This window comes from Poecilia formosa, unplaced genomic scaffold (assembly GCF_000485575.1).
Source record: "Poecilia formosa unplaced genomic scaffold, Poecilia_formosa-5.1.2 Scaffold135, whole genome shotgun sequence".
NCBI classification, from domain to species: domain Eukaryota; kingdom Metazoa; phylum Chordata; class Actinopteri; order Cyprinodontiformes; family Poeciliidae; genus Poecilia; species Poecilia formosa.
In genome coordinates, this window is record NW_006800074.1 from 1350342 (window position 1) to 1365557 (window position 15216).

General features: G+C 37.9%; 1 protein-coding gene across 1 annotated transcript in view; it reads left to right on the forward strand.

Moving 5' to 3' along the window:
• Positions 1-15216, forward strand: part of nup210 (nucleoporin 210) — a 33575-nt gene that overhangs the window by 12425 nt on the left and 5934 nt on the right. The window contains exons 20-37 of the mRNA XM_007562366.2: positions 36-137; positions 303-431; positions 645-772; positions 843-978; positions 1059-1121; positions 1424-1603; positions 1677-1757; positions 1886-2017; positions 3604-3762; positions 4097-4188; positions 4306-4480; positions 6246-6421; positions 9831-10051; positions 10324-10460; positions 12199-12313; positions 12640-12786; positions 14610-14860; positions 14947-15151. Coding sequence (XP_007562428.1) covers positions 36-137; positions 303-431; positions 645-772; positions 843-978; positions 1059-1121; positions 1424-1603; positions 1677-1757; positions 1886-2017; positions 3604-3762; positions 4097-4188; positions 4306-4480; positions 6246-6421; positions 9831-10051; positions 10324-10460; positions 12199-12313; positions 12640-12786; positions 14610-14860; positions 14947-15151 — 2629 coding nt within the window. The remainder of the gene's footprint in view (positions 1-35; positions 138-302; positions 432-644; positions 773-842; positions 979-1058; positions 1122-1423; positions 1604-1676; positions 1758-1885; positions 2018-3603; positions 3763-4096; positions 4189-4305; positions 4481-6245; positions 6422-9830; positions 10052-10323; positions 10461-12198; positions 12314-12639; positions 12787-14609; positions 14861-14946; positions 15152-15216) is intronic.

The following is a 15216-nucleotide window of genomic DNA, read 5'->3' on the forward strand; positions in this document are numbered from 1 at the left end:
ATGTTCTTAATGTTTTACTGTGTTTTGTCCTGCAGTTGGATCTGACTATGCAAGAAGGTTCAGGGCACTTTTTTATGAACACCAGCGTGAAGGGGATTGTGGATGTGGTGCTCCAAGAGGCGCAAGGCGAAGCTCGGGTAAGAAACATCTGCACTGCGTTCATGGCAAGTTGTCTGCAGCCGGACAATGCAAAACTGGTGGCGTTAACCATTACTTCCCTGCATATAATCTGAAATGTAACTGCACCTTTGCCTGCAGAATGATTGTTCTTCTACATGAACTATTTTCTTGTCTCTGTCCAGGTTTCTCCGGTCCGTACAGGGACAGTTTCTGTGATGGTTCACGATCTTTGTCTGGCTTTTCCAGCGCCTGCCAAAACAATAGTTCATGTTTCTGACATCCTGGAGGTTAATGTCAGAGTAGTTGACAAGGTCAGTTGAACTCTTTTATCATTTTAGCATCAAAGCCCTGCTACACCACATTATCTTTATTATCATTACCACAAGTACCATGAAGGGAACCACTGATGTGTGGAGATTAAATATGGTTTAATGGTCTCCATGTCACCTTGTCCTAAACTACATGCAGATTCTTTGCACCAGTATTTTGTCCCTCCTCATAATTGTAATTCATCTTGATTACAGGTGCAGATTGGCAAATTTGTTAAAGCTTATGTCAGAGTGTTGGACGATAACAGGAAGCCCTTCTCAGCCAGCTATTTCCAATCCATGAAATTGAAACTCAAGGCAGCCTCTGTAATAGTTTCTCTGACGTAAGTAATTAGAAACGTTATTTATATGAAACAATTAGCAATGGCTACATTTCTATAACTCTCCGTGCAGTCCTTTAGCAGAGCTGACAGAAAGTGACACGGCAGTGTTCCGGGTGAAAGGACTCTCCATCGGTCAGACCACCCTGTCAGCTGTTGTTGTGGATAAAAACGGGAGAAAAATAGCCTCAGCACCACAGCAAATTGAGGTATAATTTTCAGAAAGCAGGTTCATATTTTTTTTTTCCGGTGGATGTTAAAAGAAGTAACATTTCACTGCTTTTTATAGGTGTTTCCGCCTTTCAAGCTTATTCCCAGGAAAATGACTCTGTTAATTGGAGCAATGATGCAGGTAGGTGTAGTAAAATGGAAACATGGCACCGGTTCATCTTGCGAAGCGAGTTTCTCGCCATTTATCTTTCAGAATTACTCATCTTTACCTTGACGTCACTAATTGCGTTTTTTTCACTTCATCACCAATTAAAAAAGATGTTTACTATGTGGCCTCCTAGGTGCTGAAAATCTTACTTCTGCATTGCAGGATGTTTTGCATCTCTACAGCTGGAATTTTAAACATTTATGTTTCAACAGGCCTGGCCCTGATTACTCCAAATGAGCTATTCATTCTCTTTTCACTCTTGTTGCCATTGATAGATCACATCTGAGGGTGGTCCTCAGCCTCAATCCAACATCCTGTTTTCCATTTCTGATGAGGAAATCGCTTCTGTTAATACTGTGGGCCACGTTAGGGGAGTCTCTGTTGGGAATGTTACAGTGACAGGATTGGTCCAAGCTGTTGATGCTGAGACTGGGAAGCTTGTGGTCATATCTCAGGTAAATGGTAGTGGATTGAGCTGTGTATGCATTTCTCACCTTTAGCTTTAAATCTAATTTTCCTTGACTGTAGGATCAAGTAGAGGTCGAAGTTGTTATTCTGTCGGCCATTCGAATCAGAGCACCAGTTACAAGAATAAAGACTGGAGCACAAGTATGATTATTTTTGTTTATGTTTATATTTGGCTCTTTCTCCAAGTACTCTTTACAACTTTCTGAGGTTCTTTGTTATAAAATTCAAATATCATCTATATTTGTGTGTGTGTGTGTGTGTGTGTGTAGATGCCAGTATATGTGATGGGGCTGACCAATAGCCAGACGCCCTTCTCCTTTGGCAGTGTTGTACCTAGTCTCACTTTTTCTTGGTCTACCACTAAGCGAGACATTCTGGATGTCCACTCCAGGCACACTGAGGTATTTCTTCCTTTTCTTTTATCTAAAACTGCTGGTTCAGATCTGGTTTAAAGAAAATAATTGTTCAGGGTTTCCCTCAGAAAACTTGCAAAGCTTGGTAGTAGGGGGCGCTAGGGTAGTCATTCTCCACCCTACTGTGTTTTTGAGTTAAAAAATGTTTAAAGTTGAGAGGAAACTTAAACATATGACAAGGTAATTATGCATTATTGGAAGACATTATTAACAACATTACCTAAACACTTCAGTTGTTTCATCCTAATGAAAGTGTTCAATATTTTTTGATTGTTTATTTGTGACTTTTCATTTCCTGAAGTTGTTGGCATACAGACCGGTGAAGAGTCGGTGATTATGGAGGCTAGTCTTCCTATGTGTTCACATACTGACCGCAATATGTTGCCTTTGTACTTCCAATCATTTCACCAAAGAGACTCTTTAACCCGTCTTTGCTATCACTGTTAGTGGTGTTAAAAAAAAACCTAATAAACAAATAATGCTTAGCCTGGTTTGGGCGCAAGTAAAGCCTGGTGGCCCGCCAGGCTCATAATACACTGGAGAAACCCTGCTATTAATTTTATGTTATGAATGAAGGGTGGGATTGAATAAGGTTGCACTTTGTTCACGTTTTCCAACATGTAAAATAAATCTTCACATTTCTACTCTTTCTTATACTGCTTAATTTATTAAGTTGTTTTATCTACTATCCACACAACAGTTACTAGTGCTGAATATGAAATATGCACTCATTGGCATTCATTCATTAATTATTTTGTTTGAACTGTTTTCTTGCCAGGGTTGAATGAGTAAACAACATACAACATAAGTGATTCTAAAAAAAAACAAGAAAACCTGCCTTAAACTAGAAGATGCTGGAATGAGTTGGACTGAGAATCGGACTCTTACATGTATTTATACCAAAAACATCCAGTACAGCCCTGTTAGTTTGGTTCGGTACACAGCAGCTTTTTGGGTGCAAAAAGTTTCCATGTTCTCTGCAGCAAATGACTTGTGTATATGGTTGAGCCTATATGTCTAAATTTGAACTAAATTGGAGAAAATTCTCATGTTCAGAAATGTACGTTTAATTGTTGCACCCTTAGCTGAGAGAGATTCAAATCCATTAATAAAAACTCATATTAGCAATATTTGTAGCCACTTCTGACCCCAATTTGATACCTTTTACTGTTAATCGGCAAATTGTTGACTTTTAGCCAACATGACTAAATCTTTAACTGTTTAATTCTATTTAAATGTTAAATTCCAATTGCTAAATATATTATGTAGCTTTTGTCCTATTATGAGCTGAGGAAATGCGCCAGTTAACTTTGTTCTGCTGTCACATGCTGTTTCTGTTGTTGAACCATATCTATTTTGGGCACTGTCTTCTCTTTGATCCTTTTTTCTGATTAAATTAAGATAATGTTGTCTCTCTTATGGTGGAGTTTCTAGAACCCTGTACCGCTCAGCTCAGCCCAGCCGCTTCCTCATTAATAGCCTCCGTCTTGCTCCTCGTTTCTCATCGCTGTTGTCTTTTTTATTAGATTTGCTGCTATTTTTGCCATTCTTCTGATGATCTCTGTCTTCTTCAGGCTAATGTTGAACTTCAGCCAGAGCATAATTTTGGCATGACGGTGACGGGGAGAACAAGAGGCCGGACCGGGCTGAAGGTGGTTCTCAGAGTTTCTGACCCAAATGCTCAGCAGCTGGAGGGAAATGTTTTGGAGCTCAGAGATGAGATCCAGATCCAGGTACGGTGGCGACACATACGGGGGGTAATCTTGTGTAAGAACTGTTCATCTTTCATCTCAGCACCAGCATTATAAATAATTTAAACCTGTTTTATGCACCTCTCTGCTCGTCGCCACTATGCTCCCTGCTGCTTTATAATGTTGAAAGCTTTCTTTGTGACAGCAGAATATTGAAAATGCAGAGGTTTGAAGGATCTTTGAAGAGATAACACTGCAGATTAGTTGGAGCTGAATGCATCTGGCTTCCGGCTGTAATAAACCATGACATGTCACTAGTGCAGAAACATCAAAGGTCCTCTAATAATTTGAGTTTTAACGCTCTTCTTTAATCAAGGTCTATGACAAGCTACACGTGCTTCATCCTCAAGTGGAAGCCGAGGAGATCCTGATGGCTCCAAACTCTGCCCTCAAGCTCCAAACTAACAGGTGAGTCATCTGTTCTTGTTGCACAGTGTGTTTAGTGCATTATTTATAAATGCATAACGTCATAGAAACATGATGTGGTTGTTTTTTGTTTTGTTTTTTTCCCCCTGTGTCTAACAGGGATGGGGTGGGTGTGCTCTCCTACCGGATGCTGGATTGCCCCGACCAGCTTGTTGTTGCTCAAGTTGACAATAAGGGCCTCCTCTCATCTGGTTCTCTCACTGGGATGTGCTCTCTACTGGTCACCTCGCAGGAGATTTTCGGTGTCAATCAAACTCTCATCCTCACTGTGAAGGTCAGCTCAGTTAGTTGCACAAAATGATTTTTAGGATTTTTGCTTTTGTAACCTCTAGCCTTTGGAGAGTAATGTTGAAATCCATCTAACTGCCTGCCAAAAATTCAACAAGGTTTTAAAGGCTTAAATTTATAAATCTTGATTTTAATATTTATTTTTTTTTTAGAAATAATAAAAACAAAACAAAAAACTTATTTGACTGGTAACAGTTGTGTTGATATTGTTTTTTTGAGGCCATTTTGAAGTAATATATTGATAATGGCCTTATAATGGAAGTTTGCCCTCTCAAACACTAATAAACTTTAATTTTGTCCAGAACACTCCACACTGGAGTTGGATACTTTAAATATTGAAAATTTAACACAATAAATAAAAACTAAAAATCACACAACTTAAGCCAAGTTGTGTGTGATTATGATGTCTCTGTAAATAAAATTGCTCTTAATAAATATAACGTAAATTATGGAGCCCATTTTAATTAATCATGCAATTAAATGATTAATTGCTTATTGACAGAGGCTTAATGGTTATGCTGTGGGAGAACCATAAGCTGTCATGGGTATTTTGATAAAATAGAACATTAATAAATCAATTACACACTATAACATAAAAGTGAAAAATTAATCATATTAAAATCTACAATATCTGCTTGCATTATGGTGATCACCCTTAAACTGTTATTTGTTGAAGCACTTTTTGATTGAGTTTTGTCATCACTGATGCTGATCGTCAATGAGACTTGCAAGAAGAAACAAAGCAAACCTGCAGGATAAACACAAAAAATTGATGAATGTAGCAAAGCAAACAGCCCAACCAAAAATGATAGAATCTGGAATCTTGATCCCGTTTGGCTTTGAGTCGGTTGGGCAAAACTTTCCAACTTGCATGTAAAGAGCTCCTCCAGGAGCCAACAACTTCCTGGGAAGGAGCTGTTAGGAGGGACTCATCAGCCAATCAGAGGCACACTTGCTTGACTCATGTGTTCACTTGGTGCTTGTTAGCCAATAATCAAAATCTTCTTTTATTTATTTTTTCCCCACTCCACATTCTGTGAGTAAACGGCCAGGAATGCAAATAATTTATCATTTTAGATTAAATATAATCTCATGCCAGCAGTTGCTGCTTTGTACTCGAGGTTCCCAACATGGAGTCATTCTGTTCATAAAATGGCAAGCTCACCTTCAGAGTTGAACATGTTATTCACTGTATGAAGGTAGTTAATCATTAAGTAAAATATTTCAACTTATAAATTAGAAAAAATAATTATTAATCCCAGAGGTTCTGAGACAGATATTTACAGGCATTCAGATATTTCTTTGGAGAGTAGCCTTTCATGGTGATGGCATTCATCTGTATCAGAGATTTAGGATGATAACTGCTTGGGATAAAGGTTGTTTTGGCTAAATCAATGATTTTTTAAAGGACCTTGTAGCAGTTAAAATGTAAGGGTAGCTCTATTGTGTTGTGTTCTTTAAATAAGTAGGTCAAAAAATATTTTCTTTGTATTTTCTTTTTTTTTTTTAACTTGCAGAAACGTTTTAAACTTTTTAACACTAAATCTGTGCTGAAAGGTTTCAGATAATCTTTTATTGAACAGTGCTAAAAACTGCTGAACAAGAATTAAAAAAAAAAAAGAAACATTCACACTGCTGAGAAATATGAGCCTCCTATTTATGTGGCTTCCCTTTTTGTTCCCAAGCTTTTGAAGTGACAGCTGTCAGCTCCGACTGACTGCAACACCAACCTCTTTTATTTGATTCCTCAGGTGGTTCCTGTGTCCTACGTTCGCTTCAGTGCCAGTCCGGTGCTGAACACGCTCACTAGAGAGGGCCTGAGCGCCTTTCCTCTGGGAGTCCTGCTCACCTTCACTGTCCACTTTCATGCCAGCACTGGAGAGGCCATGCACAGCTCAAACTCCCAGCTTACATTTTCTACAAACAGGTCAGTCATCTCTTATCTTGACATCCCAAATTAAAACTTTTTGACAGAGTTTGAAAAATGATCACATTAGTCTTGAAGCCAGAGAAAAATGATTCAAATGACAAAGGTTGTCAAAGTTAACTTTCCTTCTTCTGCTGGACACATAAATCAAGTTATTTTTTTTTAGAAATTTGCTTTTCAATGTTGTCTTTTATTGTTTTTCATTCTGCTTTCTGAGATCAACATTATCCTGCTTTTAATACCGTAAAGCACGTGTACTACTTTCATGTGTATCATGAAAGTAGTCTATGACCAGTGCAGAACACAGGAGGGAGCAGTGTTACTTTTAGTGTGTAGGGGAACACATACTACAGGATTTTCATCCTGTAATCCTGCACACTTGCAAAGTAGGATGGGACAAAATATTGTTTAATGGTCTGTGACCTTAAGAAGTTCAGCTTTTTACACTGACTCTATGCCAACTACAATGTTTTAACGAGGAGTCGGCAGTGCTTGCGTGCTGGAGTACTTATATGTCTTGGTCTCTGTCATATATTATCATGTTGCAATCACAAACTTCATATAATTATTATTTTTTGGTCTCCATGTTTCTGCCTACATGTACAGTGCTATTTACCATGGAAAACTAAGATTGCATATTACCCTCAACACACAGTCTTCATGTTGAAATGTGGTGGTGGAAGCATCATGCAGTGACGATGACCCTAAAACAATAAATAGAAAAAAATAGAGAAACTCTGTTAATATTTTTTCTCTGCTGTAATCTTGTTGTTTTGCACACTGAACTGCAGACATGTCTCCATATGTTGTGGAAAAGGTTTCCTGTTAATTTGCTTTCAACACTATGTGTGCTTCTGCTGACTAGATTTTAAACACTTGTTACTGAAAATGGCTAATTAAAGTCCTCTTCACTCTGTCACAACATCCACACCAAAGGGTGTTGTAACTACCAACTGGAAGAGAGTATAATGATGCAGTCACTGATCAGAAAAACATTTATTTTATTTTTTTTAGTTCTAACTGGTCTGTCCCCAGTTAGGCCTGTCACGATAACAAATTTTGCTGAGCGATTAATTGTCTAAAAAAATTATTACGATAATATTGTTTCAAGACCTTTTGACACTGATTTAATGGAAATGACGTAATAATGCATGCGATTTATTGCCATAGATAGATAAACTTTATTTTCAAAAGAACACATAACACTGGAACTGATAAACTAAATAAACAAAACAACCAAAAACAAAAATAAAATGGATTCTCAGTCTCCATTAACAAAAAAACGTACTTAAATAAAAACTAAACAACATAAAGCCAAGGTGGAAATGAATACTGCATTCAACCAAAAGAGTGCATGCAGATTATGAAATCTGTATATTGCCCTTCAGTAATCACTAGATTTAAATAGAGACGATGGGCACATCCGACTACCTAATGCAGTAGTTCACACTACATAATTTTTTGCCCATATTTTCCCTTATGACAATCTTAGAACATTGGCCGTTCTAAGATTGTCACTGGTGATTTTGTAGCCGATCATCCTGCAGTGTGATTTAGACCATCGTGGCCGCTCTGATCTAAATCAGGGGTTTTCCCCGACTGGGAGCTTAATGCTGAATGTGACAGGTAGCCAATCAGAAAGCACGGATTCTCCTCTTGCTTTCTGAGGGGAAATTAAGGAGGGGAATCCCAAACAGCTGACATGAAGTCCAGTGGACATTGGAGATGATATGTGGAAACAACATTAAGATTTATTACATTTCGTGCAAAGAATATAGAAATGACAAGGGGAGGAGTTGAGTTGAAGCCAGATTGGTACCGCAGTTGATAAACCCCGTAAGTTTTCGGCTGTTCTTTGTTAACGTGACATAAATAGGTTATAATGATTTTCATTCAGTCAGGACTTAAAGCTGACTCTAGCCACATGCATCACAGGTAGATTCTAGTAAAGCATTGATTAATGCCCGATTTTAAAATGAGTTAACTGGACTTGTAGCCATTATTTTGTGCTACAAGTCCAAAATAATGGCTGTGTGGCTGGACACCACACAGCACAATCGAACCCGATCGTACCGTTATGCCTAGGATTTCTGTCGGCATAATAGAAATCATGTGTGGTGGTCTGAGGTTTTGAAAATGGGCCGACAATCGGCCGACAACCCGTATCGTGTGCACTGGAGGTTACAGTAAGGAAATGAGGAAAGGGGGATCAGTGGAGAGCACCGGAGTTGATCCTTTTTTCATTCAGTTTCATCAACAGAAAGAAAAAAAAAAAGGCAGGAAGAGACGATAAAGCCGATAATTAAAATGAGGTCGATAGATTTAATTTATCGTGCGATTAATTGATTGATCGTTTATCGCGACAGGCCTCTCTCCAATCAAGCTAAAAATTGGCCAATTCTGGCCCTGTACTACATATCTACTAATTGATTATTCATGTGAGGGAAAATAATCTTTCAAACTGTTTCAGAGCTAAATTAGACGGCACACTGAAGAAAAAAGCAGCTTAACAGAGCAGCTGGTCATTTACATTTCAATTATTTTTCTTCTGAATAGTTAGTGATACTCTTACTCTTTAGTCTTTTGTATGTTCAGTCTGATAACAGTTCCTAAGGTCACCTCAGAGTGTTTCAGCTGCCTCCATGAGGAGTTGACATTAATTTTCCAAACTCGACCAGTAACCTCACCTCAGATTTTCTCCTGAGGAAGGAACCTAAATTAATAGAGGCACTGAACACGGAGTAGAGCTGCTGCTCTTTCAGGGGAGGCGACTCCCTCACCATCCTGCTCAATAAATTGATACGTTGTTACACTGCTACATTGTTTTCCAGTCCATGAGATAATTTTAGAGCAAGAGTTGGAAACTATGTTTTAAAGACCTAATGGTGTGGGATCTGTGAACACTGACCTCTGATTAAATCCTGCAGAGTCTCGGAAGAACCAACAGGTTTCAATGTCTGAGGTTTAAACAGTTGTGCCTTTTTGAAAAATGAGACTTTGTGACAAAATATAAGATGTATTTCTAAGTGTAGAGAAAATGAATCAACATCCTAAAGTTAAAAAAAGAAAATAAGCCAATAAACATGCCTATAAATTTAGAATAGCAAGCAGCTGTATTGATCAGGTTAGAGGTTTTCTTTTACAGTATGTGTGTGTGTGTGTGTGTATATATATATATATATATATATATGAGAGAGAGAGAGATGGTCCTTAAACTATTTTTATAACAGACATTACAGATTCATCCCAATGTGCAAATTTTATTTTAATTTGTATTTTTCAGAGCATTCTTGCACATTAAAAATAGCCAAGTAGCTGGAAATATATGGAGTTGCAGGCTTTTTACAACAAACTCATGTTCTTGTTACTTTGTGCCCATCACCTACTCTGGCTCTGTGCTTTCTCTCAGGGATGATCTGGTCCAGCTGGGAGTGGGCCCCACTAACCACTCAGTGACAGTGAGAACGGTCAATGTAGGTCTCACACTTCTGGCACTGTGGGATAATGAAAACATGGGCGTGGCGGACTACGTTCCACTTCCTGTTGATCATGCTATCCATATGGATGAAGCCAATAAACTGGTTGTGGGTGATGTGGTCTGCTTCCAAGCCAAGTTAACAAACCCAGATGGTAAGTGTACCATAAATTGCTCCAAAACATTTGTACAAAATGTACCAACGTAACATTTAGAAACTGTCAGTTTATATCTATACTCTTTTGTTTTTCTGTTATATTTACAGTTTTCCCCAAATCTTTATCTTTTTTCTACACCAGTTTTTTTTATTTATTTTTTTTTATCGTTTTTCAGCTACATAACTTAATACTTTGTCATTTCATGCTGTATAGAATCGTCATTTACTACCCGATATTTGCAACAGATTATTTTCTTGGCATCTTTTCAGGAGCTCCTGGCACATGGAGTTCCTCTGCAGATGGTGTTCTCCAAGTGGACCCTAAAAGCGGGGCAGCTGTAGCCAGAGAATCTGGAGTAGCGACTGTGTTCTATGAGATATCTGGCGTTTTGAAAACCTACAGAGAGGTAAATTGTGTGTTGTTTATCTCTCATTAAGGAAGATTTGAGCAAATTGCACAACTACAAGTTTCCTTTGGAGATGCATGAATCATTCTTCATCACACAGTAAATATAGTTTTAAAAAATTAATGTGCATGTTTTAAGACCTATAAAGTTTATTCTTCATCCATTAAAGCAAAGTTAAGTGCATAAAAAATTGTTCTTGACTCGTACTGGACAAGAGTAATTGTGAAGACAAGAATAATTTGCTGTGTCTCAGTTTTCAACCTTTTTACTTCATTTTCTTGTGAATTCAACTCAGCCAGCGATTCAAAACAAATGCGAGTAGATACAAACAGATACATTAGTAGAATGAGACATGGTGATATTTTGTGTTGAGATTTTCTTGAAAAGCTCATGAGACTCAACTGAACAGTTACAGATAGCATTTCTGTCAAAGAGGTGGTTGAAGCTGGTTATTGCTCGTAAAAAAGTCATAAGAATTATGATTTGTCATATTGACAGATTGAAATGAATGATATGTGAGAGTTAAAAATGCTGTCAGTATTTTCTGGGTTTATTTGTTGGCTCCACGAGAACATAACTCAACATCAGTATATTCAAAAATATGATCATTAGTAGCTTATTGATAAGAATCACACTTTATTTCACTGGTGTCCTGAAGAAGCCTCTTTCAAAATTACTGTTTTTTAAGGAGCAACATTTTTGTTTGTGGAGCTGAGACTGCAGTGACAGCTGCGCAGTTACCAAAATAAAGTTATACATACTTTTGTATCATTTTTATTACCAAAATAAACAGCCCAAATTCTTGTGATAGGAATTTTATTTTCACATCACCCACACCTAGGTTTTACATCCAGTAAAAAGAGAAGAGAGAGGGAAACAGTTTGCCTGTTTGTCAGTGTGTATGCACATTTTTTGCCATACTGTTTCAACCTATTTGTTTTTGTACCCCTGAATTAACTATTTCATACCCTTTTACTTAATCATTGTGCATCAGTGCATTTCTCCTAATAGTAAAGTATTAAAATGAGTTATTAATAGAAAATAATAGCCATAGAAAAATAAAACAAAACCCTCCTAATTTTTTAACCTTAAAACAGAAAAATTGTGCTTGAGGGGTTATAAACAAATTGGACACCTCACACACAGGTTTTTGTGACTGAAACTGGAACCGTTCTGGCCGGCGATCCAAACAGAAATTCAATTTTATGTCTCAAACTACAACACGACCCAGAACACAATATTATTGGTTCAACTCCAGGGGGAAATTTTGGGGGAAAATGCTTAAGTTGTACACTTTTTTTTTATAGTCTCCAGAAAAACAACGTCTCCGTCATGGTTGAACCCACTTTTGAGCCGTGGAGAGTAAGACTGAACAGAGTGTACACAATGGAAAAACTAATGTTTACTTAAAGATGAATTTGGCGTTGTGGGTGTCTTTTAACATGCTTTGCTTGGTCAAACAAAGCTGGTTGAAACAATGAGTGAGGATAAGTATTGACAACGTTATAGTAAATAAGTAAAATGTCAATGCACGGTCATGTTGGTGTCTTTTTTGACAGTTTTTTCTTTATTTTCCCATCATTGTTGCAGTTATTTCTGTTTTCTCTCCTGACCTAAAAGTGTAAGTGTAAAGTGTTAAGTGTGATCAAAGTATGAAATAGGAAAGCTTGTCCATTCCAAACACACACATTGTAAATCTTCCAGCTTGACATTATTTTCTGTGTTTGTTACTCTGTAGGTAATTGTGGAAGCGCCTACTACAACGGCCGCTATGGCTCAACCTTCACCTGTCAGGTCTGGAAAGGAGACAAAAGTTCTTCTTACTACCAGAGAGAGGGGAACCAACCTCATCGGTAAAGATATTTAAAACAGACATCTGTTTTAGAATGAGTAAAAGAAAATGGCGAGCAAGATGAATTTGCTACTAAAATGTTTCTGGATTTAGCTACTTTGGTTTATAGTAAATCTAAGTGTTCAGTTATGTTTTAGCTTTGGCTACATAAAAATAAACAGTGTGAAGAGCAAATAAGCTAAAATGTTTCAGCCAAACTGGAATCTAGAAACAGTCACCTTCTCAAAAGTAATAAACAAAAAACTGTTTAATCATTTTTTTTATTATTATTTTTATGTATTTTGATAAACAGTAAGTTTCAGCTTGCCATTCTGCTTTACCCTCCAGGAACCTGTTCACCTACCCAGATAGCAGCTATTGCAAAGCTTGAGCCAGAGAAATCTGTCAGCTGCCTTCTCAGCTTCAGCAGCGACACTATCGACTTCTCTACCAACGATGTGTTCAAAACACACACAAGCTTTGACTCCAGTATTGGTAAGACTCGTCTGAATTCAGGTCACAAAGTAGGTTCATGACTAAAGAAGCATCTTAGCACATTTTTCTCTTTTGAGTTACTGCACAAATATACAGTTTTCTGACTCATTTGAACACTTTACATTTGAAGTCATTGTTGTTGTTTTTTTATTTGAGGTTAATAGCCTTTGTTGGATAAAATTACAGAAGGTTCAAATATCTGATTCTAATTTTGGTGATGCTTTTGGTTTTCTTTGGCCACTTAAAGCCCATCATTTGGTTTTTACAGCATTTCGTTGTTTTTAGAAACTTTCGGACCTAACCTCATCACTCAGTTTTGCAGCAGATCAGAAAATCTATTCACAAGACCATAATGTCACTTTAACCTCTCATAATTGTCCGTTCTGCTCTGTTCACATTCATTTCTTGTGTTTTTTTTTTTTTGTTTGTTTTTTTTTCTGGTGGTCTGTTCTAAAACATAGAAATAGTACATTTAAATCTAACTTTAACAGCGCTAATGTCTGTACACTTTATGAGAACAGAAAAATACTGTTTACAAGGGCCTAATCAATACCTGCATTGCCCAAGGAATGAATTTAACAGAGGCCATAAAAGGTGTCCGAGTGATGTATCGAACTAAGGAGAGTCCATGTTGCTTGAAAGCACTGATGTAATTGTGTTTGGGGTTTGGGACTCACCCTTGTTGCTTGTTTATCACTGTTGGATCCATTGGGTGTGTATCACTGTACAATACGATGGCTTTCTACTGACTTTCTAAATGTACCATTTGATTGAGAACCTGAGGTTAAAGGTTAAAACTCCAGAAACTCTAGAACAAACTACAGTGTTTAGTTTGTCAGTAAATCTTTTCATGTCACAAGCTTAAACTTGTATGCCGTTTCTTGGACTTTTATAACATTGAAATGTGCAAGCTTGGCAAAATTGTGAAGGGGAATGAAAATGGACAATTAGACAAACATAAAGCAAACTGTGCTAAGCATCGTTATCCTTTCTCTCCTGAGTCGGCATCGTTTCTATACACCTTTTGTTACATAGAGACCATTATTCTTTGCAGTCAGCTCCAGATCAGTCCAACTGGATTGAGAGGAACTGTGAACTTAGTTTTGCCAAATATTCTCAATCAGATTTCGGTGTAGACTTTAACTAGGCCCTTTCAACACATGAATATGTTTTAGTCTGAAGTCTTTTACAGACTCGAACACTTTTCATTCTTGCATTTAGCTCCATTCTTGTTCCAGCAGAGCTGAGTCAGATGAGTGGCCCTTTACCAAACTTGATGGCATGTTGAAGAATAATTCAGTAATTTTTATCCAGCTGTGTTGGAGCAGGGATGCAGTAGATCCAGTAGTTTGTAGTTGCACCATGCTCTTTCAGTTTGCATATGATTGATTGAACAGTTTTCAATGAGATGTTCAAGGCTTGGGATTATGGTTTTCTATCCCTGGCCTGTTGGCTGTGTTGCTTGGTTTTCATAATGCTGCTTGTTCGCTCTTGTCCTCTAACAAACTCTGATGCTTTCACAGAATAGCAAATTTATGCTGAGATAAAATTATACTTGGATGGGCTTTGTTTTTTTAATTACTTGACTTCCGAAGGCTGAAGTTGCAATGAGTTTTATTTAAGGACATCAAATGAAAAATCACTGAATATAAATGTGTTAACTTGCTAAAAAAAAAAAAAAAAAGAAACATATGTTCATTTCCCTAAACTGCTACTTTATATCAGTCTATCATAAAATACTAATAAAACAAAAGGTGTAAAGTGACAAAAAAATGTTTCTGGTATGAATACTAGTTGAGCTTTTGTTCCTGTTTTTGCTCCAGGATTCTACACATGCACAATGACCCTGCAGCCCACGACTAATCAACAGACCCGTTTGCTTAGCGTGTCCATGACCAACCTGCTGGTGAAGGCCGGCCTGGTTGGCAACGTTTTCACCGGAGAGCAGGTCAGCACCCAGCTGCCCATCGAGCCAGGGCTTTACTCAGACCAGACCGAGTTGCTGCTCTCCAACCTGCACCCGTCTGCTGAGTTCACAGTTTACGGCCCCCCCGCCGTTCTGTCCACCATCGAGGTCAGGAGTGGTTCCTTGAAATATGCACCACAGTATTACTCTATGTCAACACGTAGATGTGAGTAAATGCATTTTGTTGCCTTTAGGTGACGTCCACTTCTCCCAGTCTTGTCGTCTACGAGAAGGAGGTTCAGCAAGGATTCCCCAGTTATACGAAGTACATTGTTAACGCCATGGACCTGCATTCCGCAGTTTCAGCTTCTGTCGACATAAGCAGTGCTTCTTCTGGCCAGAGTTTGGTCATCCCTGTCAGTTTTATTCATGTTAATGATCCCAACGCTGCCAAGCAAGGTCAGTCACTGTTTCTGTGCAAATGTTAATCTGCAGAGTAACAAGCCAAGGGATGTACTTTTTCT